This window comes from Myotis daubentonii, chromosome 2, assembly GCF_963259705.1.
Source record: "Myotis daubentonii chromosome 2, mMyoDau2.1, whole genome shotgun sequence".
In the NCBI taxonomy this organism is placed as follows: Eukaryota; Metazoa; Chordata; class Mammalia; order Chiroptera; family Vespertilionidae; genus Myotis; species Myotis daubentonii.
The window spans coordinates 86,163,282-86,190,306 of record NC_081841.1 but is presented as its reverse complement, the minus strand read 5'-3'; the positions used below and the strand labels follow the sequence as shown (position 1 = coordinate 86,190,306).

Sequence of the window (27,025 nt, the reverse complement as noted above, 5' to 3'; positions counted from 1 at the left end):
CCGGGTATCCGCATTTTTAGGACATTTCTGAAAAGAGGTTCACTGCTCTAGATGATCTGTTCTGTCAAACTTTAAAGACCAAAGTATCTTAACTTTTATGTAATCTCAGTTTTTATTATGGCTAGTTTTATCTTTGTTATGTAGATTTATGGATGTCCGATAAATATGTGTCTCCCGTACATGCTCAAGGGGCTGCTGGTAGAGCTGTGAAGCTGAGAATGAGCTGGGGCGATCTGCAGGGGTCCTGGGGAGCAAGTTTCAAATATGTGGGCAATGAGTCATAGTTGGGAGATGATGGTGTATCTGACCACAGGCCAAGCATATCCAATATTAACATGGTATTTAAGAAAAATTACCTGTGCAAGTTGTTTGTTTGTTTGCTTTTGTGTGTGTGTGTTAATCCTTACCCGAGATATTTTTTTCATTGACTTTTAGAGGGGGTGAGAGGAGGGAGAGAAGCGGGGAGAGAGAAAAAACATCAATGTGAGAGACACATCGATTAGTCGCCTCCTCCATGTGTCCAGACTGAGCAGGGGACGGAACCTGCAACCCAGGCTCTATGCCCTTGACGGGGAGTCGAAACCTGGGACCCTCCAGTCTGGGAGTTGAGGCAACCATGGCATTATTTTTTGCTAAGTGTTTGGGGATTCTGCTTAGTGACCACCACTTCCAGTGAAATGTCACATCGGTGTTTTCCAATGGCATACACAGGCATTACAAGGACCTTCCAAGATTTCCCATTCTTATCTTTAACCATTTGCTTGTTTTCAATCTGTTACCTATCTGTTGATACAATGGAAAATGGTTAGACGCTAAAAAGAAAGAAGTGCCAGAAAGGGATGGTTATTAATACTGACATTAAAATATAATTTCTCCCCTCAAGGACAACTGTGAAATCATTAAACTGAAAAGGATGTTATCTCCTTTCTAGCAACTTACTCATGGAGAAATTTTTAATTTCAAGTGTTGATCTAGTGCAGTGGTTCTCAACCTTCTGGCCCTTTAAATACAGTTCCTCATGTTGTGTCCCAACCATAAAATTATTTTCGTTGCTACTTCATAACGGCAATGTTGCTACTGTTATGAATTGTAATGTAAATATCTGATATGCAGGATGGTCTTAGGCGACCCCTGTGAAAGGGTTGTTCGACCACCAAAGGGGTCACGACCCACAAGTTGAGAACTACTGATCTAGTGAAATTAGTAAGTTTATTTCAGATTACTGAAAAAAATCAAGTTAATAAAAATATAGATCACTTCTAATTCAATAAAGACCTCCATAATGCACAGCCTGTATTTCATAGAGTAGAAAACATAAAAGTATAAAGTAATTTCTGATATCAAAGTGGGAGATAAACCATCTCTATGAATATATGAATGCATATCACTAACATCACAGAAACGGCACATAAATGGATGCCATTTAAAAGATTTCATGGTATAACATGGGACCCAACCTGTGTGAACACAGGATGTCCCAAAAAATGTATACACACTTTAACAGCTGACAGCTCAATTTTGAAAATGAAATATATTTTAATTAACTCTGCCTTTATAATTATTCAAAGTGTGTACACACTTTTGGGGGACACCCTATATATTGGTTAGGAGAATGGATTTTGGAATCCAGCAAACCTGAATTTTAAATACCAGTTCTTTGACCTAGGACCAATTTTGTGGGTTAGATTAAATAAGAAAATGCATATATAAATATTTACCCCAGCCCTGACTGGTTTGGCTCAGTAGATAGAGCGTCGGCCTGCAGACTGAAGGGTCCCAGGTTCGATTCCAGTTAAGGGCATGTACCTCGGTTGCAGGAACATCCCCAAAAAGGTCTGCAGGAGGCAGCTGATCGATGTTTCTCTCTCATCGATGTTTCTAACTCTCTATCCCTCTCCCTTCCTCTCTGTAAAAAAATCAATAAAATATATTTAAAAAAATATTTACCCCAGTTATTATCCCATAACCTTTTTGTGCCTCAGTTTCCTCATCAGTATAATCAATTAACAATACTTTACACCTTGGCTGGTATGGCTCAGTTTGTTGGAGTGTCATCCTGTACAGGTTCAATTCTGGGTCAGGGCACATACCCAGGTTGCAGGTTCAATCCCACTTGGGGTACGTATGGAAAGTAACTGATCGATGTTTCTCATATTCATGCTTCTCTCTCTCTCCCCTTCTTCCTTCCTCTCCCTAAAATCAATTTAAAAATCATAATAATCATTTACCTCATAGAGGGATTGCAAGGATTAAATAAGTGAATAGAATAGTGCAAAGAACAAAGCAAGTGCCCGCTAAATAATAGCTCTTAGTGGTGATAGTAATGGTGTTTGTGAGATCATAGGATACCAGAGGTATAAGGGAATTTAGAGACATTATAGAGAAACTATTTACAAATAAGGAAACCTAGACTCAAATTGTTGAAGATGGGCTCCTGGTCCCATTACCAGGGCTGGTATTCTAGAACAGTGGTTCTCAAATGGGCTCCTAGAGCCACCCTGCCACTCTGCTGTTATCTACATGTTAGCTGGGCTTCTAAATAAGAAAAAAGAATCAAACATATGAAAAATGTTTGAAAGCTACTGCTTTAAACTAGTATTTGTGGGATATCATTTGAGAACCATGCGTTAGGGTACCTCTTAAAAGTACAGCTCAATACAATCTTGTAGGGTATTTATTAAAAGTATAGCTGCCAGGCCCCACCTCAAAAATGCTGACTCTCAACCTGTGCAGATGGAGTGGAGGAACTGAATGTCTGCATCACAGGTGGTAGTTATTTGCATAGAAGCACCAGTACTGCTTTCAGCGGTTCTCAACCTGTGGGTCGCGACCCCTTTGGGGGTCAAACGACCCTTTCACAGGGGTCGCCTAAATACATCCTGCATATCAGATATTTACATTATGATTCATAACAGTAGAAACATTACAGTTATGACGTAGCAACGAAAATATTTTTATGGTTGGGGATCACCACAATATGAAGAACTGTATTAAAGGGTTGTGGCATTAGGAAGGTTGAGAACCACTGGCTTAGATCATAATACTGATAATGTTGTTGTTTTTCACGTTTGAAAAGCTGTGTTTCCCATCCTTAAACTAAAATCCATTAATTTCACTAATTCAAACAGCAACATGAGTGACTTGAGTTTTATGAACATAGATCATCACCGCCTCGCCCTAAAGAACAGTGGGGCTAAGCGCCTTGACCCTGGTCACCAAGACTGCTGTCACCTAGCTGTGTGACTTGGACAAATAATCTTAATCTAGGATTCATCCACTTCAGACCTTTGTAAAATGGAACTCCAAATGACACCTCTGAGGCGACTATGTGAATTTCTGAGAAAAGTTGCCTAGCGCTCATCTGCTTCCCTGGGAAGTTCCTGGCCCCTCAAAAAGATAAGAACTACTAAGTTAGATAAACTGGGGGCCCTTTTTTAGCTTTGAAGTCCTTTTAGTGCATAAGGAGACTTTCTCAGGATGCATCTTTTGGAGTTATTCAGTAATGTCTTACCTAAAGGAAGTTGTAAAGAATGAGAGAAATTCATTTTGCAGGTATAACCTTGTTAAGTCCTATTTGAGGGAAAGAAAGTGAGTTGATAGTACACTTTTGCCCTGTGCCTCACACTCATTTCAACTGGAATCATTCCTTTGCAGTCTCTGCCAGTTCTGCCTTTACATTAGGTGGCAACTTGTACTGTGCTCACAAACCTTAAGTTTCTTTGCTTGGGTCATTCTCATGCCAGAGAACCACATGACTTATGACCTGACTGTCGTTTTTTCTCTTCACATTTCTTCTTGAACACTTTGTTCTACCCCTATAGTCCCCAAGGTTTTAATTTGAAATCCTGCTGGCATGTTTACTCAGGATAATAGTTCATCTATTTACAGAACGTTTTGCTTTGTTTCTAAAAAATGTTGCAAGACTTGTTTTAAATGGCACACTCAGACCTACCTAAGGAAAGGGTCAAGTATCTGGGAAGAGGATGAATGGAACTTTAAAAGCTTACATCTAGAGGACAGTTAGGCTCCAGCTTTTCGTGGCTGTGTTGATGGGAGGAATCCAAATATTGAAATAGTTCAAATTAGTTTCCATCTTACTTCTTCCTACTGTTGCCTTCATTCGTGATGATGTTTTTCCTTCATCTGGGGGATTTTAATTAAATGTGACTTTGCTCTTTTAAAAGCTCTTTTTATCTTCAAATATCTATTAGGTGGTTATTTGTCTTTCTCAAAATGCTTTAAGGCAGGTGGCTATCCCATCTGCATCTTGTAGAGGTGAAATTACTCTGCCTTTTCAAGGTCAGGGTACAAATCAGTAGAAGGAATTGAAACTCAGGAATGCCTGGTTTTCCTGGTCTTGTGGTAGCCACTTATTTTAAGTAGGTTACATTAATATTATGTAACTCTTGGAGTTTCACATAGTGGGAAATTATAAAAATGTCCTCAGATAACAAATTTTCACACTTTGAATGGGCAGTTTTGGATAATTCTGGTTTTTATTCTTCTTCAAATACAATTTCTTTCCAATAGAATTACGATTGCATTAAAATGGAGGATTGGAATCTCTTGAGTCTTTCAATTTCTAGGTGGATGCTAAGCTTTTCTAAGCATATGTTCTCTTTAAAGCAGAGGTCTCACATATTGTGTGACCTTTGGAGAACAATGATTCTGTAGCTGGAGTGTTTTTAAAGTTTATTTTAATTAGTTTGCAATACTTAGCATTTTAATTTCTGTCCCTGTGGTCAGTAGAAATGTCTTTATTTAAAAACTGAGGCCTGGTGCATGAAATTTGTGCACAGGAGGGGGAGTCTCTCAGCCCGTCCTGCACCCTCTCCAATCCGAGACCCCTTGGGGGATTTCCGACTGCCAGTTTAGGCCTGATCCCTCAGTCAGGCAGTCAGACATCCCTTGGCAATCCGAGACCACTGGCTCCTAACCGCTCTCCCCTGCCAGCCTGATCGCCCCTAACTGCTCTCCCCTGCCGGCCTGATTTCCCGTAACCACTCTCCCCTACCAGCCCAATCACTCCTAACTGTTCTCCCCTGCTGGCCTGATCACCCCTAACTGCTCTGCCTGCCTGCCTGATTGCCCCTAACTGCTTCTGCCTTGGCCCTGCCACCGTGGCTTTGCCCAGAAGGACGTCCAGAAGACGTCTGGTTTATCTAGTCTAATTAGCGTATTACCCTTTTATTAGTACAGATAAAGTTAGGAATTTTAGTATTCAAAGAAAGGGCAGAAATGTACTGGAAATAAAATTTGTGATGGTTTGCTATATTGCCAAGCATGTCAGTTTTATGATGAAGAAAACATTGTGAGTTCTTTCTTTATGGAATAAACCACTTATGTGCTATGTCTCCCACTCCTTGACTTGTTAAAGCAGTAGTTCTTGTCTGAGTATCCAGACACCATGCAAAGCAGTCTGTATGGATTCTTTCCTTTAATTTTCACGACCCTAGGAGATCATTTTTTGTGTGTGTGCCAGTTTATTGGTTAGAAAGCTGAGGCCTACTAATAGTAAGTCAGTTGACTATCCTCTCTTGTAAAGAGGAAGCTAAGTAGAGATTTGAACCCATCATTTCCTGTCTCTGTCTCTGAATCTGAAGCACAAGAACCCAGTTCATCATTTACAAGGTCTTAATTTAAGAAGATGTAAAATTTGGGGACCTCAGTGATATTTGAAGATCCTAAGGTTTTCAGATCCATGACCTAGAGATGGAGTTAAATATTCTGAGTTAAATATTTCTACTGAGTCCAGATACCTGCAGGGCATGGTATGCAGCCAGTGCCTATCTGGCTTGCAATGATTTTTTTTTTTTTGGCTCAGTATCCAGCAGTTTTGCATGCTGTTCCCTGATACTCCATCCTCCTTCAGTGTCATTGAGTATGATCAATTCTTAAGACATTTCAAAAAAAGATAGTAAATGAGCCCACCTAGTAAAGCCCATCAAGTGACTTCATTTTTGCAGTTTTACGCATTTTACAATCCGGTATAGTCTTGACATCTTTGAAGACCAAACTACAAAGTTCATTGGGATCTGGCCTTTGGTAAAATTTTCCATCAATTAGGTTCAACTTTATTTAATTTTGCCCTGAGCTTATTTTACTACTAAATATTTATTTTCAAAATCTGTAGCCTTGGTTACTTATCCACTTAACCTACCAATAGGATACTTCCCTGGAATCTAAACCACATTTCTGCCTTTTCAGCTTCCAGTCTCTATATAAATATTGAGCACATGCTCAGCACTGGCCCAGTGGTCTTCTAAACTGTTTCCCACCTCTGTTCTCTCCTTGCTCCAATCCATCCTTCCAGACTAATCTTCCTAAGTTTACTATCCTGTTCCCTCTTAAACTAAACATTCAGTGCAACGCTCCTGCTTACATGAGAGTTAAATCAGACTGATTTTTAGTAATTATCTAGTTCACCCTCTTCATTTCACAGACGAGAAGTAGAAGTTCCCCAGAGAGGAAGTCATGTCCCTCAGGCAGAAGTGGCTTGCTATGGGCTCTGGTGGTAGACCTGGTCCCACTGAAACTTCACGGCCTCCCACTGGGCCTCCTTAGCACAACATTCAGGGGCTCTCTAAGGTGGCTTTCCGGAGTATCTCCTGCCCTCTCATCTGCAGAAGCCTGATTTTTCTGTCTCTGGTCTCCCAAAGATACTGTGACGCGCTCTCCCACCTCTTTGTCTTTGCCTGTGACCCTTCCTCTGTCTAGTCTGATGCCCCATTCCCTTGTGAAGTGCTCATTTGCATGCCATGCTCGACCACTAAGCATTTAAAACGTGGTCTTTAATTCAAAATTAGTCTTTATAAGTCCCCTAGTAAGATTCTATTATGATTTCCATTTTACACATGTGGAAATTAAAACTAAAGTAGATTACTTGCCAAAGAGTTAGCTTGTGGCAGGGCCTGGGTCCCCAACAAACTAACTGCTTCAAAGGAACATCTTCCAGGGCCAGGCCATAGGCTCCCTCTGCTCAGAGAAGCTGAATTTATCGCAGGGCTCTCTGTGCTTTCTGAATGCTGTTCAACATACCTTAATGCTTGGAAAGTAATATAATAATTCATGAATTGACCATAAAAATCTATTAACTTGACTTCCTAAATTCTCTTCCAAATGTAATTGGAAAGGAATCGGTACACACCGAGAAAGTCATGAAGGGGAGAGAGAACTGTGCTGAGAGCAGCACACAGAGCCAGGGTTTGATCCCATCCCTCCAGGAACTCCTGGTGCCTGTGACCTCCAGGTGCCAGTTAGCCTCCCTGAGCCTCCAGGCCTTCATCTGTAAACTAGGTTTAATGATATACACCTCATGGGGCTGTGGTAGAGACTGTGTATGAAAACTTTTTATTAATTGTATAGCATGTTTCAAAAGTATCATTACTTTTAAGCCCCATCAGAAATTAAATATTATTAAGTCAGTTTAATGGAGAATTTTCTTTATTATTATTATTCATCCTTCAAGTGGTAAGGTGTGGGGAGTTTAAGGTGTTGGCCAGATAACTTTTTGTGAGGTTTCTTTGACTTTTTTAAACCAATTTTCTTACAGAGAAATTACTAATAAAATGGGATTAGCCAACATATCCCTTGTATTTTCTCTGCTCTTTAGGTGTGTGTACTCAGATCCTGAGTTTTCTGAATTCTAACTTGACCAGTTCTATACTATTGGCTATGCAAGTTATATATAAAAGAAGGGCCAGATTGTCAAGCAACTTGTGTTCAGAGCAGCTGCCACTGCTTGCCATGTCTCTCCATCTGGCATGGCTTTAATGTACATGGTTGGTTCATATTGAAAAAATGTTGCTGCTCAGTCTAATTCCAGCATTTATACCTGCAAAGGTGTCAGCTGTGTCAGGGCTGACAGAACATGACTAAGTCACTTTGCTTTCCAAAGATGGGGATGAAGATCCAAAAGACCAAAGAAGTTACGGAAGCATGGTGGGAGAGGAAGAAAATTAAGTGTAAAAGGCAAGAGTGTAACTCCTAAATTAACAATTAAAAATACTGCCTCTAGGGCAAAGGAACCGCCTGCCCTTTTGCAGCCTAACCTAACAAACTGCAGCTGGGTCAGAGATCTCCAAAACTTCTAAACCCCAAACAAAGAGGAGAAATCTACTGATATCTCTGTAGCTCCTGCTGGGTGGACTCACACAGTGGTTGACTTGGAGATGCAGGAGCCAGGGTACCCAGTGGTCAGATACCAGATTTCAACTCCTCACATCCATAAGGGACACACTCAAGAGGCAGACTCAGTGAGCACCAAAGCCCCACTGAAGCAAGTCCTACCCCATAAGGGTGTCTCCAGCACAGCAGTTCTTCCACTATAGGCACAGTGGGTCCTCGCAGTCAGCCAAAATGCAGAGACAAAGAAACATGTCACTAATGAAAGAAATGGAGGAAAGCAAACTACTGGACATAGAGTTCAAAACCACAGTTATAAGGTTACTCAAGAATCTTCTACAAACCTCCGGGGAACTTAGTGATACCTTCAAGGATCTTAATGAGAATGCCAAAAAAAAAAAAAATGGAAAAGGACCAGTCAGAAATTAAACATACACTGACTGAAATTAAGAATAATATACAGAGATCCAACAGCAGACTAGAGAATCCCAAGAATCAAGTCAAAAATTTGAAATACGAAGAAGCAAAAATCACCCATCCTGAAAAGAAAAAAGAATCTAAAAATATGAAGCTAGTGTAAGGAGCCTCTGGGACAACTTCAAATGTACCAACATCCAAATTATGGGGGTGCCAGAAGAAGAGAGAGAGCAAGATATTAAAAACCTATTTGAAGAAATAATGACAGAAAACTTCCCCTACCTGGTGAAAGAAATAGACTTACAAGTCCAGGAAGCGCAGAGAACCCCAAACAAAAGGAATCCAAAGAGGACCACACCAAGACATGTCATAATTAAAATGCCAAGAGCAAAAGACAAAGAGAAAATCTTAAAACCAGCAAGAGAAAAAAAGTCAGTTACCTACAAGGGAGTACCCATACGACTGTCAGCTGATTTATCAACAGAAACCATGCAGACCAGAAGGGAGTGGCAAGAAATATTCAAAGTGATCAACCGAAGGACTTGTATGCATGCATATAAGCATAACCAATGGACATAAGACACTGGGGGGTAGGGGAGGCCAGGGGATTGTCAAGGGTGGGGGGGAAAAAAAAGGAGACACATTTGTATCCTGATTTTGAGGTCATGCAAATGGAATCTTGTGGGCTAGTGGTATTAAAAGAGAGATGCTAAAAAAACAAAACAAAAAAGAAATATTCAAAGTGATGAATAGCAAAAACCCACAATCAAGATTACTCTACCCAGCAAAGCTATCATTCAGAATTGAAGGTCAGATAAAGAGCTTCACAGACAAGAAAAAGCTAAAGGAGTTCATCACCACCAAACCAGGATTATATGAAATGCTGAAGGATATTCTTTAAGAAGAGGAAGAAGAAGAAAAAAGTAAAATAAAAATTATGAACAACAAAGTGACATCAAATAAATATCTATCAACAAGTGAATCTAAAAATTAAGTCAGAATAAACTGGTGAATATAATAGAAGCAGGGGCATAGAAAGGGAGTGGACTGACAATTCTCAGGGGAAAAGGGGTGTGGGGTGTGCTGGGAGAGATTGGACAAAAATCTTACACCTATGGATGAGGACAGTGGTGAGGGGTAGGGGCATGGGGTGGGTTGGGAACCAGGTGGAGGGGAGCTATGGGGGGAAAAAGAGGAACACCTGTAATAATCTGAACAATAAAGATTTATTTTTTAAAAAAATACTGCCTCTGTGGCAGCCCAGACATGTTCTCAATAAGCAGCAGGGTGTCCATTATTAATTGGAGAGATGATGGTGGCCTCATGAGTGGAAAATGCCCAAGACAAATGGGCAGAAAGTAGATGAAAATGTGCAGTGGCGCCCAGAGGCAAGGGAGGCTTTGCTGTCAGAGAGCTGAGTTCCAGTGCAGACTTAACACCAGCGGTTCTCAACCTGTGGGTCGCGACCCCTTTGGGGGTCAAACGGCCCTTTCACAGGGGTCGCCTAAATACATCCTGCATATCAGATATTTACATTATGATTCATAACAGTAGCAACATGACAGTTATGAAGTAGGAACGAAAATAATTGTATGGTTGGGGTCACCACAACATGAGGAACTGTATTAAAGGGTCGCAGCATTAGGAAGATTGAGAACCACTGCTTAACACTGAATAGTGTGACCTTAGTCAGGTTCCTTCACCCCTCAAGTTATTCATCTGTGAAATACAAATAATATGTCACAGGGATCTAGGGGTTGGATACAATCATTCAACGTAAGTCCTTAATGAGCACAGTGCCTGACACACAGTAAATATGTGGTAAACGTTAGGCTGGAGGCTGAGATGGGAGTGTGAGAGGTACCACTGGAGGTAGAATTGTAGTGAGTGCAGTGGGTTCCCCTCGACTATGTATTTTCTGTCTGCAGTTGGGAATCTATGTATTTGGAGGGCTGACCAGTAGTTAAACATGGATCTTCAACTTCATGGGGGTCGATACCCCTAACCCTTTCATTGTTCCAGGGCCACCTATACTTATGCCTTTGCCTGGATTATTTTCTCGCCAAATTGTTCTCAGATTCTAGAAGCTATTGGCAGGGCCAAGAAGAAACATGGGTTGTGTTATAGGACACCCTGACTAGGTCATCACCTGTCAGAGATGACATAATCCAGCAAATATGTACAAGGTCCCAGCTTACTTTGGGGAACAGTAAAGATTTTAGAGACAGGATGAGAGGAAGATGAGTCTGCAAAACCAGGATAGATCCATTGAAGATGTAACAGTGCAAACCCACATTTTCACATTATATATTGTTTTAAGAACCAGTGGGCTAAATCAATTGTTGGCTGTATTATTCAGATGGAAATTTTAACAAAGCTAGAAGGGTGGGAAGGCAGAGCTGGTGTTATATGTAAGAAAGGATATGACAGAACCCAGAACTCTGTGTGCCTGGAAGTCAGTTGCCAGTATAGCTTTCAATATAGATTGAGTATTTATGATGTGTTTGACACATTCCCTTACCTCGGTTCATGACTACTTGGCCTGGGTATCTTTATCTCCATTTTACAGGTGAGAGACACCAAAGTAAAGATTTGTTTTAAATTCCCTGGTTCCCAATCAGGTGCTTGTTCAATTTATGCCACAATGACTGATGGAAATGTGTTAGATCTATTTTTAAAGCCTTTAAAAAGAAATTAGGGAAATATTTGAGGCATCTCAGATGTTCAGCCCTAGAAAAGTGGATGAATTTGACTTTTCTAAATTATGTAAGTTATAAAGCATTCCAACACATAGTTAGCATTCTTTTGAAGTTTTGCTGACGTTTTTTCCTTAGAACAACATAGAGCAGTAGTTCTCAGACTTGAGCACTCATCAGAATGGCCTGGGGACTTGTGAGGTGAGAGTCTGCGGGTCTGGTGTGACTGGGAACTTGCCTTCCTAACAGGTGCCCTAGTGATGTTGACATATTACTCTGTGAATGACTGATAAGGAAATTATATTGTATTCCTGATTATATGGAGGAATTGTATGAGAATAATCCTGGAAGGGAATTTCCAAGACCACAGATAAAAATTGCAATTAGATTATGTTTCCATAAGTGAATTTGTAGTCCAAAGGATTTGTATTGTGACTTTATTTTTTTTGGAGGTTGCCTTTCATTACAAAGGGAAATCAAGAATGAAAGTCATTTTATGTGTAAATATTGAAATTCTGTGTAACTTAAAAACATAACAGGTTTGTATGTTTTCCAAACTACTAAAAAATAGCATATTAATTGTTATGTATGGATTTTCTTACAGTGTTTTCTTTCTTCTTTCTTTCTTTCTTTCTTTTTTTTTTTTTTTTTTTGTCTCTGTAGGTGGCAAATCTTCCAAAAGACTATAAGATAAGCCTCAAGTATGTCCCCGGAATGGACGTTTTGGTATGTAAACTTTACGTTTCAGAGTTTCATTTTGGTAGCTGATAAAAGAGATGGGATCACCTTATTGAGATAGAAAATTATAATGACATTTAGAAGTTTGCAAGTTGTTTCCTAAACCTCTACTCCCAAATTTGGAACTAGCCACAAATTTCTTTTTTTTTTTTTTAGCCTCTCCCCAAAAAGGCTTCAGTGTAAAATTATGTAAATTTTTTCTGTACTTGAAAAGGTCCTATATAAATCTCTCTTCTATTTAATTTGAGAACACAAAATATTTTATCTCAGAATTTATTAGAATCTTACAATAGATTCTTAGAACCTTATAATAAAAATATGAGGTTATGATTATAAATACTCCTTTGTTACTGCAACCAAGAAATTTTAATTATTTTTCATTGGGAAGAAATAGTTCAGGAATTCATATATGAATAAATATTTCAAGCATAGGAAATGTAATGCCCATGTATCCATCACATAGCTTGTCAAACCTTACACTGTGCAATATTTGCTTCAAATATTTTTTTGATATTGAAGCATTATACATATAACTAAGTCCCCTGTATTCCCTTTTCCTATCTCCATTAGTTCCCACTTTGTGGCTTAGGGACAATTTGTCTCTTATGAACAAGTATTCTGAACTGGAATATTTTATTCCAAGGCATGTTTTTAGGACTTGGCATGAGGTTAGCCTCCCCTGGAGTTGTGTTGAGCACAACAGCACACAGTAGCCCTTGTGCTTTTATAGTTTTACTGCTGCAAACTGCATCTATATATAATACATTGTTTTTTGCATGTTTTCATATTTATGTTAATGTCATTATACTGCATACTCCACTTTGCAGGTTGCTTACTATTGCAACATGCCTTTGAGATATAACGTGCTGCTCCATGTTAATTCATTCTAACTAACATATTGTGTTGAGTTCATTTGAAACCATTTGGGGTACTCTACTCTGCAAGTAGACATCTTTCCTTAAATTACCAAATACTATACATCCACCTCATGAAAATTGTTTGAGGCTTTGAGTCAATCAAAATCATTACAAGTTTAAGTGTGTCAAGTACATCACTAAGTGCTTGTACTTAATATGTGTTTCAAAGACTATAAGGTTATCATTACAAGAGAAGGTCAAAGGTTCTTTTTCTTAGTAAACCTTTTAGCATGAACTGTCTAATGTTCCTTAGAACTCTTTTGAACATGTACCTTCATGCTGAACCAGTTATTCTTGAGTCTAGGTCAAAGTCTGGCCTATTGAATTAGGGGGAGTTCTCTAGAGATAGGAATGTAAAACCACAGCATCCTGAAAGTTAATTAATGCCATCATTCAGTCACTCAGGCAGCAAGTATTTGTTTAGGAAAAACTATGGAAACAGCACTTCATCAGACACTTTAAGAAACAAACACATGTCGATTTAGTCTTATGTTCAAAAACTACGGAGAAATTATCTGGCCTTTTTCAAAATGAATTCACATATTTGTCTCCTTGGATAATTACGGAAAAACCTGTGAGGGCAGCAGGATAGCGAAGGTGACTCCTCTTTTACAAATGACACACTGTGGTTTGCAACCCAGAAGTATTTTGCCCAGGCTTGCGCAACTAGAGAGTGACCCATCTTAAAAATAAACCTGGGGTCGCCCTAACTGTTTGGCTTAGTGGATAGAGTGTCGGCCTGCAGACTGAAGGGTCCCAGGTTCGCTTCCGGTCAAGGGCATGTACCAATAGGGGGTGTGCAGGAGGCAGCTGCTCCATGTTTCTCTCTCATCGATGTTTCTAACACTCTATTCTTCTCCCTTCCTCTCTGTAAAATAATCAATCAAATATATTTTTAAAAAAAGAAAAAGAAACCTGGGGTCATGGGACTTACCCCTGGGTTATAGAATGTGGTTATCTCAATAATTACACTGGTGAGGGAAGGTGTTCTAAGTGAAGCATCTGAGTGTGAAGGACGCACCCGCGCTGGGCTCGAGAAGCATTTTGGGCCTCTGATTGCCGAACTCGCTCAAAGACGTGCGGCTCTTTGCAAAACAAGGTTACAGCGAAAATAACGGAATAGATTATTGTGTACAGTATAATCATAGATTACACTAAATCACACATTTTGGTCCTGGCTGGTGACAGCAAGAGCCAAACTTGTAAAACTAAAGCCAGCTCTCTGCCACATGTTTTCTTTCTGTTTCTGTAATTGAGAAAAGTCCACTGTTATTTGATCTTGGCACTCCATCCTGGCATCGCTGGGGAGTAACTCTGTTTTTGGCTACCACAGTTGGCAAGGAAAACAAGCCCACACATAGGACTGTGCGCAGAAACCTGTCTTAAGCTTTCTTTGCCTTCCTTTTAAAACCGTAGTTGCTGCCAAGATCAGAGGAGTTTCCCAGTGGACAGGCCCCTGATTATTTGTCAGTGGTCAGAGTCCCAGCTGCCTTATCTTTTGTGTTTAAACAATAAAGGGTGGAGTGGGAATCAAAATGGGCACCAACAACTTCTCTGGGGCCAAAGCAATAAAAGTCTGCCTGCAGCACTGGGCAGAAGAAAGCTCTAGAATAGAATACACATCATTATTATTATTATTATTATTATTATTATTATTATTATTATTAGCTTTTGTTTTAAAAATCGGATAAATACACCTGAAAAGGAGAGCTTGCTTTTCTAAGGGCCTTCCTAGGAAATTACCTAGTAGGTTTTCTCTCACAAATAGCAGGGTGTGATCAACAGGTAGATATTTAAATCTAAGGATAATTACCAATTCTATTTTAAGCTTCCTGAAGCTGTAATATTGCCAGGCTTAAGATTTCCTTTAAGTTCCTAACCTTAAAAATCTTAAACATTTCCAAGCCTTTCCATTTACTAGTAATGTTACTATAGAAAGAACAAATATTAAGTCACTGAATCAGTGCCACACGTCTTCGGTCATTTTCACGTTTGTAAAGTGATATACACTATGAGTTGCTTGTGGTATTTGAGTAAAAAATTCTTTATCTGTTTTTAATAAAAGTAAATTCATCAGTTTTCTTTTAACTTTTTATTTGGGAATAACTTCAAATTTACAGAAAAGTTTATAAGACTATTACTCAAAGAACACCAATATACTCTTTAATCCAGATTCACCTACTTTTCATATTTTGCCTTATTTGATTTCCTAAATGCTTGCTTTCTTTGCACACATGTGTGTTTTATTATTTTTCTAACCTGTTGAGTAAGCTGTATACATAATGTCTGTTTACCCCTACATACTTCAGTGTATATTTCCTAAGTAAATGGTTTTCTCTTACATAACAACATTGTAAGCTGTCAACTTCAATAAGTTTAGGAAGTAGAATACTTCAATAAACGGGCTGTATTTCAATTCTAACAACGTTTTGGGGGGGGGGCATTTCTTTTTCTCCAATACAAGAAGCGATCTAGGATTATAATTTACATTTTTATATCAAGTGTGATGGGCAGAATAATGGCTCCCCACGCATGTCTCCTGCTGTGAATCTATTATTACCTAACAAGGCAAAAGGAATTTGCAGATATAACTAAGTTAAGGATTTTGAGATGGGGAGAGTATTCTGGATTACCCAGGCGGGCCCAATCTAATGACTTGCATCATTACAAGCGGGAGGCAGGAGTATCAGAGCCAGAGAGAGTGATTTGAAGATTGAAGATAGAGGATGGGGCCACAAGCCAAAGAATGCAGACATCCTCTAAAGCTGGAAGGGGGTTCTCCTGTAGAGCCTTTAAAAGAAACAGCCCCATTGAACACCTTGATTTGCGCCTACTAAGACCTATTTGGACTCCTGACCTCAGGGACTACAAACTAATAAATTTTTTCAAGCACATTAAGTTTATGGAAACTAATAGATCCTGTCTCGTTCGTTAGGCTCCTTTAAGAGCTCCTAGCCTTTCTTTGTATTTATGAGAGTGAAAGTTTTCAGTAATGCAGCCCTCCCCAGTAGTGCAGTTTCTGAATGGCTATACAGTGGGGCCTTGACTTACGAGTTTAATTCGTTCTGAGACCGAGCTTGTTAAGGAGCTCGTTAACTCAAATTACTCTGCCAACTCAATGCAAAAAATCCTCCAAGAGACAGCTGGTATCTCAAAAAAACTCGTTAGTCGGGACACTCGTAAGTCAAGGCCCCACTGTATTCAGATTAGGCATGTCCAGCCTCTATGTGACATAAGGGACGATGCCTCAGGTTATCACCTCTAGATTGTCCATCTCCCCTTCCTGGCGCTCGTTGTGTGATCACTCACCTGGTGCAGGTGTTCCACTGTTTCTGTGTATTTACTCATTAGCGACTACTAAGCAATCTTCGGGGAGACACTTTCAGACGATGTCCAATTCCTCATCCAAGTTCCTCCTGTAAGTTTAGCAGCTATTGATGATTCTTACCTGAACCAGGCTTTACTATCACGTCAATTTTTAATTAAGTTAAATTAAGCAGGGTTGAGCAAGTCATTGGCAATATAGAACGTTACTCTAACCATATGCCTCCCAGCCATCTTCCCTCTGCAACACCCTTCCTCAGGTATGCATGACTTCACTTCTGGACCAGTCTCCCCTTCTTTGGCTGCTTCTGGGCTCCTCCAGTCTCCCTGGCCATTTCAGAATTCATCATTGAAGGTTTCAGTTTTTTTCGTTGATACTGATTAAAAAAGAGAGATTTCAAGTGATCATTTAACTCCTCTTTCATGTACTTTGAATGGCTCTTAATTGCTCTTGGGAAACAGGAAAAGGAGCTCCTTAAACAAGGCCTCCCAGAGCTGTTTGATCTGGCACCTTTCCATATCCTGCTCAGTCCCTCATCCGCACACATTCCCCGCTGGGAGGCTCTTCTGCGCATGGCTTTCTCTGTACCTGGAATCTGGTCTGTCCTCTTGTTTAGGTAACTGCTGACGCTTTCAGCGTCAATTTCACTTCTTTATGGAAGCCTTCCCTCTCTTTGATGACACCAAATCCTCCTATTAGAAAGTTTTTTCCCAGCACGCCTCAGGGTAGCAGTTTTTCATTTATTTGTGGAATTATTTTATTGATAATTGTCCACTTGTAAACTACATGAGGGCAGGAATTATATGTTTGCTTTTTAATATCCTCACTGCCTAATGGGTGATAGGCACTTAATAAATATCTGCTGAAAGAAAGTGAAGACGAAAGCAAGGAGGAAAGTTCCCCAACGTGTAATCACTTGTAATTTCCCTGAGGTACAAATTTGACCTGAATAGAATCCACACGATTAATATGATGAGGTGAGGTGAATGCCTATAACATCACATAATATCTGCTCCGCAATGTTACTCTTGTCTTTTTTTAGGTAGGTGTTCATTTTGTAAAAGATCTTCAGTGTGAGAGTTGTATTATGCAAATTTTGAGGAACTATGGTTTCCTTGTGCCTTCTGTTATACTACTTATTATTGAGTCATTTCCATATTCAAGAACTTTCTCATTGTTCCCAAGGACTGAAGGCTGAAAGCCAAATTCCTGAATCTAATGCTTGCTCAGGACTCTCCACAATCTCGCCCCACCCTAACCACCTCACCTCAATACCCATATTACCCAACGCAAACTCGCCACCCCAGCCAGATGAGTCCCTGCCTTCAAAATTGCTGTGCTTATTCTAAACTCCAAGACTGTTTAGTGCTACTTCTCTTTACCAGGGATGCCTTTCTCCCTCCTGTCTACCATTCAAATTCTCCCCACAGAATCATGCAGTTATCCTGGGGCTAAAAGCATCTTGGTCATTTCCTCCAAGGTCAGCCTAAGATCCTTCTTCCTCACCAGGCCTTCTCACCAGGCCATTTCCTACTTCATATCATGCTCTCTCTTCCCTGTATCATTTGGATATCACACCTACTCTGTGCTTTTGCTTGGTGCTGCTACATAATACTGACATGGTTTCTCTGAATTTCTATAGAATTTGTCCAGAAAATCTTCATTTGGGGAACCTGATCATATATTGCTTACCCAGCTGTTTAAAATTGCATGTGTTATATATTTGCCTCAAAGTATTGTGAAAAAATAAGACACAAAAACTGGATTTCCCTTTCTCCATTTCTGTATCTTTGCCTCATTCTTTTCTGTCTGACAGAATTTGTCTCCTCTGTCTCGTCTCCGTCACCTGGTAGATTGTAACTTCCCCAGCACTCCCAAATTGTCATGTTACAGTTTCAGCCCTGCAAAGACTGGTTATCAGTTCCTATCACCACTATTAGTTTGGGAAAGGGACTTTCTGATTGGCCCATCAAGCCCAGGGTCCACCACTGTCCAATCAGCTGTGGCCACAGAGCAAGTTCACTAATTGTAAGTACAGATCCTGAGGGTTGACCCTCAGATTTGGAGTACTTACTATAGAAATAAAAGTCAGCCAAGTAGTCACTGTAATTATCTACCTCTACCTCTCATCTAATAAGTGTTTTTTAAATGATTAAGTATAAATGTTAGTTAAATGAATAAAATACAACATTAAATAGTATTTTTAAATGGCTCTTATGTGTATTTAATCTATGGGATCCATCTTAATAACTAAGTGATTATACTAAGGCACTGCTCAGAACATCTATCCCATTACTGTCTGAAAGAAATATAATAGAAGCCACATATGTAATCTTAAAATGTCCAGTCATTACATTTAAGAAAAGTTACAAGGGAAAGGCATAACTATAATAATAAATTTCACGTATTCCAAAATATCATTTTACCTTATAAAATTATTAATGGAATGTTTTACATTGTTTTATATTATTCAGAACCCACCTACAGCACATTCTAATTCAGACACTAAGTTTTCATCAGAAATATTTAGTCCATATTTAGATTTTCATGAAAATACAGGTTCACATACCTAGCTTTTCCAAATATGCTTAAAAGTTTCCTAGTCATTGAACCAATTACTGATTTTTAAATTTAAAAAACTGAAGTTAAGTGAACTTAAGATTGTAGTTACTCAGTCGCACTGGCCACATATTGAGTATTGACCCCATTTTGGCTACCACAATTAGACCCCTTTTTTCAAAGTCAGAGAAACTGAAGCTCTGAATAGACTTGTCTAAACTCTCAAACTGTGTCAGCAGAGTTGGGACTAGAGTTGAGCCTCTGGGTCATCCTTGCTGCCCTCCCCCCTCCCCATGCTGTTCCCTCCTCACTGTGCTATTTTGTGTCTGCCTCGGGAGCCATTTATAGACCTGCTCTGGGAAACAACACATATTTATAGTGTTTGGGCTGATTACCATCTTAATCAGATTGAGGTTTCTACATCACTCTAATTCAAACAAGAAAATGCAAAGTTACAGTGCCTAAAGTGAACACTGAAGACCCAAATTAATTGTTTAGGGAGAGGACTAAAATAAGTCTGGAGAAAACCCAGCTCATCCAAAAGCGAACTAAGATTTTGGAGACTCTACACCTAGTCATGGGAGCACACAGTATTTTGCAAAGTGCTTTTACAGGCCTGTTCTCACTTTGCCCATCCATGGGATGTTTGAGAGTGGCAGGGGGGGTGTCTTGTCTGTTTTCTAGCCCTAAGAATAAAAACCGGAAGGAGAGGAAAGGTTTACTCATGGCAATTGACATTTGCTATTTGGTTGTGACAGTTGCTCAGAGAAAGTTTCTTTCATCAGAATGACACTGGATTCATTGGGATGAGACAGAATGAGCCATACCTTTACCCAGAGATCTCTTAATTGAGCCTAAGGACCAGTGCACCTGATCCAGATGTGCGAGCAGAGTCACGGTGACTCTGGGGCAGGAAAAATAGTTTATGTGCTTTGACTGGACTCATTGATGAAAGAACTAGCAGGTGTTCGAGAGTCTTGGTGTCTCATATTTCTGTTTAAATTTTTGGTGTAACCTTGAGCAAACCACATCACTGGTTTTCTCATTCACGATATTGGAACAACTGTACCACGTGGTCTTTAGTATTCCTTCCGGATTTAAGCTATTGGTGCTTCTAATGGCATGGCTCTAGATTCGATGGATTGCTCAATTAGGGAGTAAATGTTGGAAGCATGAGAGGAAAGAAAGGGAATGCTTTGCGCCCTGGGCACTCATACCTCTAATTCTGGCAAGACTGAGGTTTGACACATATTAAAGAAAAGTAAACAAAAACACTCAAACTGGACGATAATGCTGGTAATTCGATGAGTCGGATTAGAAGACTGGGTGAATACCACTGTTTCTCAGAAGCCTCACAGCGTGTGAGCCAGGGCTTTTCTTCCTCAGAACTTCTAATGGGTGTTTTACCTCCACTCCTTTGTGGAGAACTCTCATACCTACCTTAGACCCCCTAAGGAAGCACACAGATATCTCGGAATAGCTACCACATCAGAAGTGGTGCCAGGTGCATCCACGAAGAAGTCTTATCCAGCAGGTCCTTGAATAATGTCATTTCATTTTATGCTGTTTTGTTACCAAAAATATTGATGAGATGCCATAGGAACTTAACTCTTTTTAAATATAAATAGGTTAAATATAAATAGATATTAGCCTGCAATAAAATTGGTTTCATTGTATGTCATTTTGCTTAAAGTTGTAGAACCTATGGACAAAGTTGAGGACTTACTGTTAGCATGTCTTGTCCACTTTCAGTTCCTATTTCCATAAAGCTGTGGTGACTCTGCATCTGAGCCTGGTGCTTCGTGTCATAAAGTGTCAGATTCTTTCAACTAATAAACCAGAACAGTTTCTTGAAAGAAGCAGGAAGGAGGGAAGGAGAAAGCATGCCCAAATTAGCAAGATGCCGCAATGTTTTCAAAGCACACAGTGTATTTCAACTAGTTCTGAGACTGCAGAAGTGTTATATCACATGTCTTATGAAATTTATATAACATCTATTTTTAAATTTATGTGTAGTTTTAGAATGTTCATGGATATTTTCTTTTTTCTTTTTTTTAAAAAATATATTTTATTGATTTTTTACAGAGAGGAAGGGAGAGAGATAGAGAGTTAGAAACATCGATGAGAGAGAAACATCGATCAGCTGCCTCCTGCACATCCCCCACTGGGGATATGCCCGCAACCCAGGTACATGCCCTTGACCGGAATCTAACCTGGGACCCCTCAGTCCGCAGGCCGATGCTCTATCCACTGAGCCAAACCGGTTTCGGCATCTTTTTTCTTTTAAATATATTTGTATCGATTTCAGAGAGGAAGGGAGAGGGAGAGAGAGATAGAAACATCAATGAGAGAGAATCATTGATTGGCTGCTTCCTGCACACCCCTACTGGGGATCGAGCCCACAACCCAGGAATGTGCCCTTGGCCGAAATTGAACCTGGGACCCCTTTAGTCAGCAGGCGGACACTCTATCCACTGAGCCAGACCAGCCAGGGCTGCATGGATCTTTTCTTTGTTGGTGTTAGGAAGCAGTCACATTCCTAGTTATATTTAGAATGCTTTTATTTATAGTCGTTTTTATATCTTTAAAAATATCATTTTGTTAAATCATTAATTTGGTGCTCATGGTACTTTAAAAATCCCTTAGGAAGCTCACCCTGGCCCAGTACCTCAGTTGGAGTGCGGTCCCGAAAAACCAAGTTTGCAGTTCCATCCCCAGTCAGAGTGCATACAAGAATCAACCAATGAATGTATCAATAAGCGGAACAGTCGGCCTGGCTCAGTAGTTGAGTGTCAACCTATGAACAAGGAGGTCACCATTAGATTCCCAGTCAGGGTGCATGCCTGAGTTATGGGCTCAATCCCCAGTGTGGGTTGTGCAGAAGGCAGCCAATCAATAATTCTCTCATCACTGATGTTTCTATCTCTCTCTCCCTCTCTCTTCCTCTCTGAGATCAATATATATATATTTTTTATTTTATATATATATATAAAATATAATATCTATAATAATAAAAGCGTAATATGCAAATTGACCAAATAGCCAAACAGCGGAATGACCGTCTGGACGACCTTCCAGACAAAGCTGGGGCCGTGAGGGCTGAGCAAGCCCCTTGCATGAATTTCATGCATTGGGCCTCTAGTATATATATAAAATAGAACAATAAATTGATGTTTCTCTCCTTTCTCTCCACTCCCCTCCAAATAAATCAATATATATTTTTTAATTCCTTAGGAAATTCACAGTTTTTAACCAAATCTTCAATGGTAGGGGCATGCTAGCAGTTCAAAGCTATTGATTCAGTATCATTGATTCAGTTAGCATTCTAGAATGATACATATTATATATATATATGAATATAAAGGATATGTTGTTTTAGTAGTCCTACCTAGAACTGCTATAATTTACCCAGAAAATGTAAGACAGAAGCCACCAATAAAGAAGGTAATAAATTGAGACTATGGAGTTAGGGAAAATCCAGACATATTTTCCTTTTCAAAGCAAAGACTATATTTCTTTTTGTATGTATATGGCTGAATAAAACTCAGTTATATGAACTTCAGGGATTTGAAAGGTAGTCTTTACATAGCTGCTATGACATCCTGCATGGCTTTATCAACTTTCCTAAGCCTTCACATTCTTCTACTAGTGAAAGAATGGTATTTATATCATACATTCTTCTAATGAATGCTGTGAGTTCATATTTATAAAGAACTATTTACATTTAAAATGGTCTCTGAAATATAAGAAATAGTGACCATCATGCCTGTGATTAAGGCAAAGAAAAAATTACATCTGTGAACTTCACAACCTTTAATCACCCATTTCTTAATCATAATCTTGAAAGAGTTGAAAAATAGAAAGACCTATTAACTCACAAGTGAAATATTCAGTTGGCCATGTTTTGTTCTCTCTGCAAATCATTGACTATATTTAATTAAAAAGAAAATACGAAACTGCTTGACATTCTAGTAAAAACTGGTTACCTCTCCTGCAGGCAGACAAGTCAAAACTGGCTGATATTTAATATTATTTATTTGTCCCAGTTTTAGCTTTAATAAATCCAAGAATTTTGAAAAGCTAAAATGTAACTATTTAAACAAATTAAGGGAAAGATACAACTTTGAATTTATCATACCTTTTCCAATGAAATTGTGGCAAGAATGAATAATGAATGAAATACAATTGCAAAACTTTTAGAAATATATTTTTCAGCAGTAGAGTCCAGAAGTTCATATCTTATCAGCTAGCAACGAATTGTTCATTACTTTAAAAGGACGGATACTGGGGTAGGAGTAAGTAGTGGACGTTTCATGATTAAACTGCAAAAAATTACAGCTTTAGAGTTGAAAATTTTACTGGAAAAGGTTGATTGTTTGGACTGTTGATTCGGTATGTGAAAATGGAAAGTGTAGTTATAGATAAATGAGAACTTGAATACAGAATGTAAACATGGAGTTCAGATGAAAAGAGAGATAAACAGAAGTGTCCGTAAGCACTGGCATTCCCCAGTGTAAAAATAAGATACATGGATACAAAATGTTTTTTTACATTAACCACAGAAAAAGAAAAAGAAAGGACCACAATAACAAAAGGAGACCCTTAGTTCAGTTCAAAACAAGGGAATTTAATTTTGGTTCCTACATGTCAAAAGACCCAAAAGGAGTCTAGGCAGAGTGTATTCAGAAAGTAGAGCAAGGAAGGAGTTTAAAGATATTAATATGCGGATTTGCTTACCACAAAAAAATTTGCACAGTTACAATGGAGTGAACTAATTGGTAAAGGCTGTTCTGCCATGTAAATACTATTCAAACTGTACTCCTAGTATGTGCTGTATTGCATATGTTAGGAATTCCAACCCTTGCTGATAGGGCTGACTATATAAAGGTAGTTGTCACTGTCTAAATGGAGACAAACTTGGAGAGCAGTTCTGCCCCACAGGAAAGACTGACAGCTTGGAAAGTGACTTGTAAATGGTGCAAATATGAACTTGCAGATGCTTGAGATAAGCATAAGCATTGATTTAACAAAACAAAGAATCCATTCTGAACATTCTTGGAAACACATAGTCTTTAAGAACTTGGTTGATGAGTTGAATGAAGTGGCCTAATTGAATTAATGCACACCGGTGGTTTGTTTATTCTACTTAAATGAAGCCAGAGCCAACAATCCTAAAAGTTTTTATTTGTTTGTTTGTTTGTTTTGTGAAAGGGGTAAGAAAGGAAAGGAGGTTGTAATCTAGCCCTACAGCAGGCAGAACAAGGCATAGATCTGGGAGTCTTTAAAATGGTAGAACTGACAGGTTTGGAAACTGATTGCGATTAGGCTGAGATGTGATGTAGAAGAGGAAGAGTAGAGTCAGGACATGTTAAATGTGAGATGCTTTTTTTTTCTTTTTTGTTGATTTTATTGGGGTGACGCTGGTTAACAAAAGTATACAGGTTTCAGGTGCACAACTCCACAACACATCTTCTGTATACTGAATTGTGTGTTCACCACCCCAAGTCAAGTCTCCGTCCATCACCATTTATACCCCTTATACCCTCCTCCACCTCCCCCCAAATCCCCACCCCTGCAATAACCACACTGTTGTCCAAATCCATGAGCTTTTTCTCATTTTTTTCTTTTTTTGTTCAATTCGTCCATCCCCCTGGCCCCCCAACTCTCAAACCCAAAACTTTTAAATGACATTTAATGCTTCCAGGAATTGGAGCTTACCTATCTATGGATAAACCAGTTTCTTTTTTGTCTGCATTATATTAAGTGAAATTATCCTGTTAAATAAATCTAAAATGGCCCCAATATCTAATTTAGAATAAATAAATTACTTGACTTTCCTCCACAGAGATACTTTGATGGTAAATGGAAAAATAAAGTTTAGTGGTTTGATTCATTTTACATGGCATCAGTTACTCTATATCATTCCAATACAATAGATTCTAGAAGATATAGTAAATTAGTTAGGACCTTAATAAGCCAAGTCAGTTTTAGCTATCCCCACTCATCGCCTTATTCTCCTCACTGTAATATTTTAGCACAGTTAAAAAAAGAAATCAGAGCCTCTACTTACAGAAAATGTAATCTTAAAATATGTGAAATACCTGAACTTATGATCAATTACTAATTTTAAGTAACACCACATTAATTTAAGAACTATGAAAATCCATTCTAATATACTAAGAAGTTTTTCCTAATAATCTAAACCTCTATTGGTCCCCACCCATTTATAGCAGCTATACCGAGTAGGCCAGACCCAGTCTGCTGCTTGATTCTGCATAGCCAGCCAGCTGGGATTGGTTTTTATAGATAAACACTTGTGGTCGATACGATGATAGAGAATGCTGACTTTTGATCCCTAAATAAGCAAAATGTTGACCCCAAATAGAGAATTCTATTCTTCCTGTTGGTACACCTGTATTACACAGAAAATTAAATTCAATTATTATGCAAAAGAAGTCATATTCAATTATTACATTTTTAATTTTGTGATAAAATGTTTGTGGAAATTTGTTTTCCATTGTATAAATATACATGAATAATATCCTTAATTTTTGCCTCTTGGCATGCAGAATCTAAAATATTTACTATCTATGTCTTTGCAGAAGGTGTGACCCCTGATACATTTTTTCTCATTCATTTATTTTTTTAGTCATTCATGCATCAGATCAGCAAATAGTTTCTGAGCAACTCCCATATGCCGGACCCTGTTATAGGCCTTTGCGACAGAGTTGGGAACAAGATTTTATAAAAATCCTGCCCTCATGAAACTTACATTCAAATTATATACATTATCACCTCACTACTGCCCTGTTCCATTATTCCCATTCCATATACTAGTATAGGCAAATCGAGGTTCAGAAAATTTGTGTAGCTTACCTGCAGTCCCTCGGCTGAATTGAACCCAGTTATGCCTGACTCCAAGGCTTGAGCCTTTGACCAGTGGGCTGGGCTGGCTTCACAGGTGGGGCTCCATGCTTGGTGTAATGTTCTTCTGTCACCATCTTGAAATTCTTAATCATTTTTTAGACGAGTTTTTGAACAATAAATAAATTTTCATTTTGCTGTTGGCCCTCAAAATTATGTAGTTGGCCCTTTCACTAAGGCAAAAGTGCTTCTCTCTCAGATCACATTTCTACCAAATTCTTTTTCTTTTTTAAAAAAGGAACTCATCTATGAAGGGGCTTAAAATCTATCACTCTAGGAAAATCAGCTATTATTAGCCTACTAGAGGCCCGGTACATGAAATTCATGCATTGGGGGGTGTGGTTGGGGGGGCGGAGCTCTTCAGCACAGCCTGCACCCTCTCACATCCCAAGACCCTTCTTGCAATCCGGGACCACTGGCTCCTAACTGCTGGCTTGCTTGCATGCCTGCCTCATCACTCCTAACCACTTGCCTGCCTGTCTGATCGCCCCTAACAACTCTGCCTGCCTGCCTGATTGCCCCTAACTGCTTGCCTGTCTGCCTGATCACCCCTAACCTCCTCTGCCTCAGCCCCTGCCACTGTGGCTTCATCCGGAAGGACGTCCAGAATGACATCCAGAAGGTCATTTGGCTGTTTGGTCTAATTAGCCTACTATGCTTTTATTATTATAGATTGTTTTATCTTCCATTCACCAAAAGACTAGAAGTTCCTTACGGACTAGGACTCTCTCACACAATAGTATTTTGTAAGTCCCATTGTACCTAAAGCTCTTTTAAGAACACATTGACTACAGAATACATATTTTTCAGTGGGGCTCCATGCTTGGTGTAATGTTAATTCCATTACTATCTGAATTTTGTCAAGGGTAAGAGTTGGCTCTGTCTCATCTTAATTTACTTCCATGAAGGAGAAAAATGTTTACCATCAACACTTTCCTCTAATCTATATGCATTTGTAAATTTTGAAATAGATATTAGATCTGAATTAAACAGAACACAAGAACTGACCTGTTCTAATACAAGGAAATCTTTTATCTGGCAGTCAATGACTGCAGCACTGATGTCTTTGGAGGATACTCCTAGTTGACTGTATTTAAACAGATGCTTTATCTTTCTCCCTTTCAATTTCTTGCAGCCTAGTCATTGTTGGATAAGCAAAATGGTGGAGCAATTGTCATTCAGCTTGACTGAACTCCTGGACAAGTTTTCAAATATTTCTGAAGGCTTGAGTAATTATTCTATCATAGACAAACTTGTGAAAATAGTAGATGACCTTGTGGAGTGCATGGAAGAACACCCATTGGAGGTAACCTTATATTCATTGG

At 39.1% G+C, this 27,025-nt stretch overlaps 1 protein-coding gene across 6 annotated transcripts in view; it reads left to right on the top strand.

Moving 5' to 3' along the window:
* Nucleotides 1-27,025, top strand: part of KITLG (KIT ligand) — a 92,689-nt gene that overhangs the window by 37,928 nt on the left and 27,736 nt on the right. For all 6 annotated transcript variants that reach the window (XM_059683749.1, XM_059683745.1, XM_059683744.1 and 3 more), the window contains 2 exons: nucleotides 11,901-11,963; nucleotides 26,836-27,006. In XM_059683749.1, coding sequence (XP_059539732.1) covers nucleotides 11,901-11,963; nucleotides 26,836-27,006 — 234 coding nt within the window. The remainder of the gene's footprint in view (nucleotides 1-11,900; nucleotides 11,964-26,835; nucleotides 27,007-27,025) is intronic.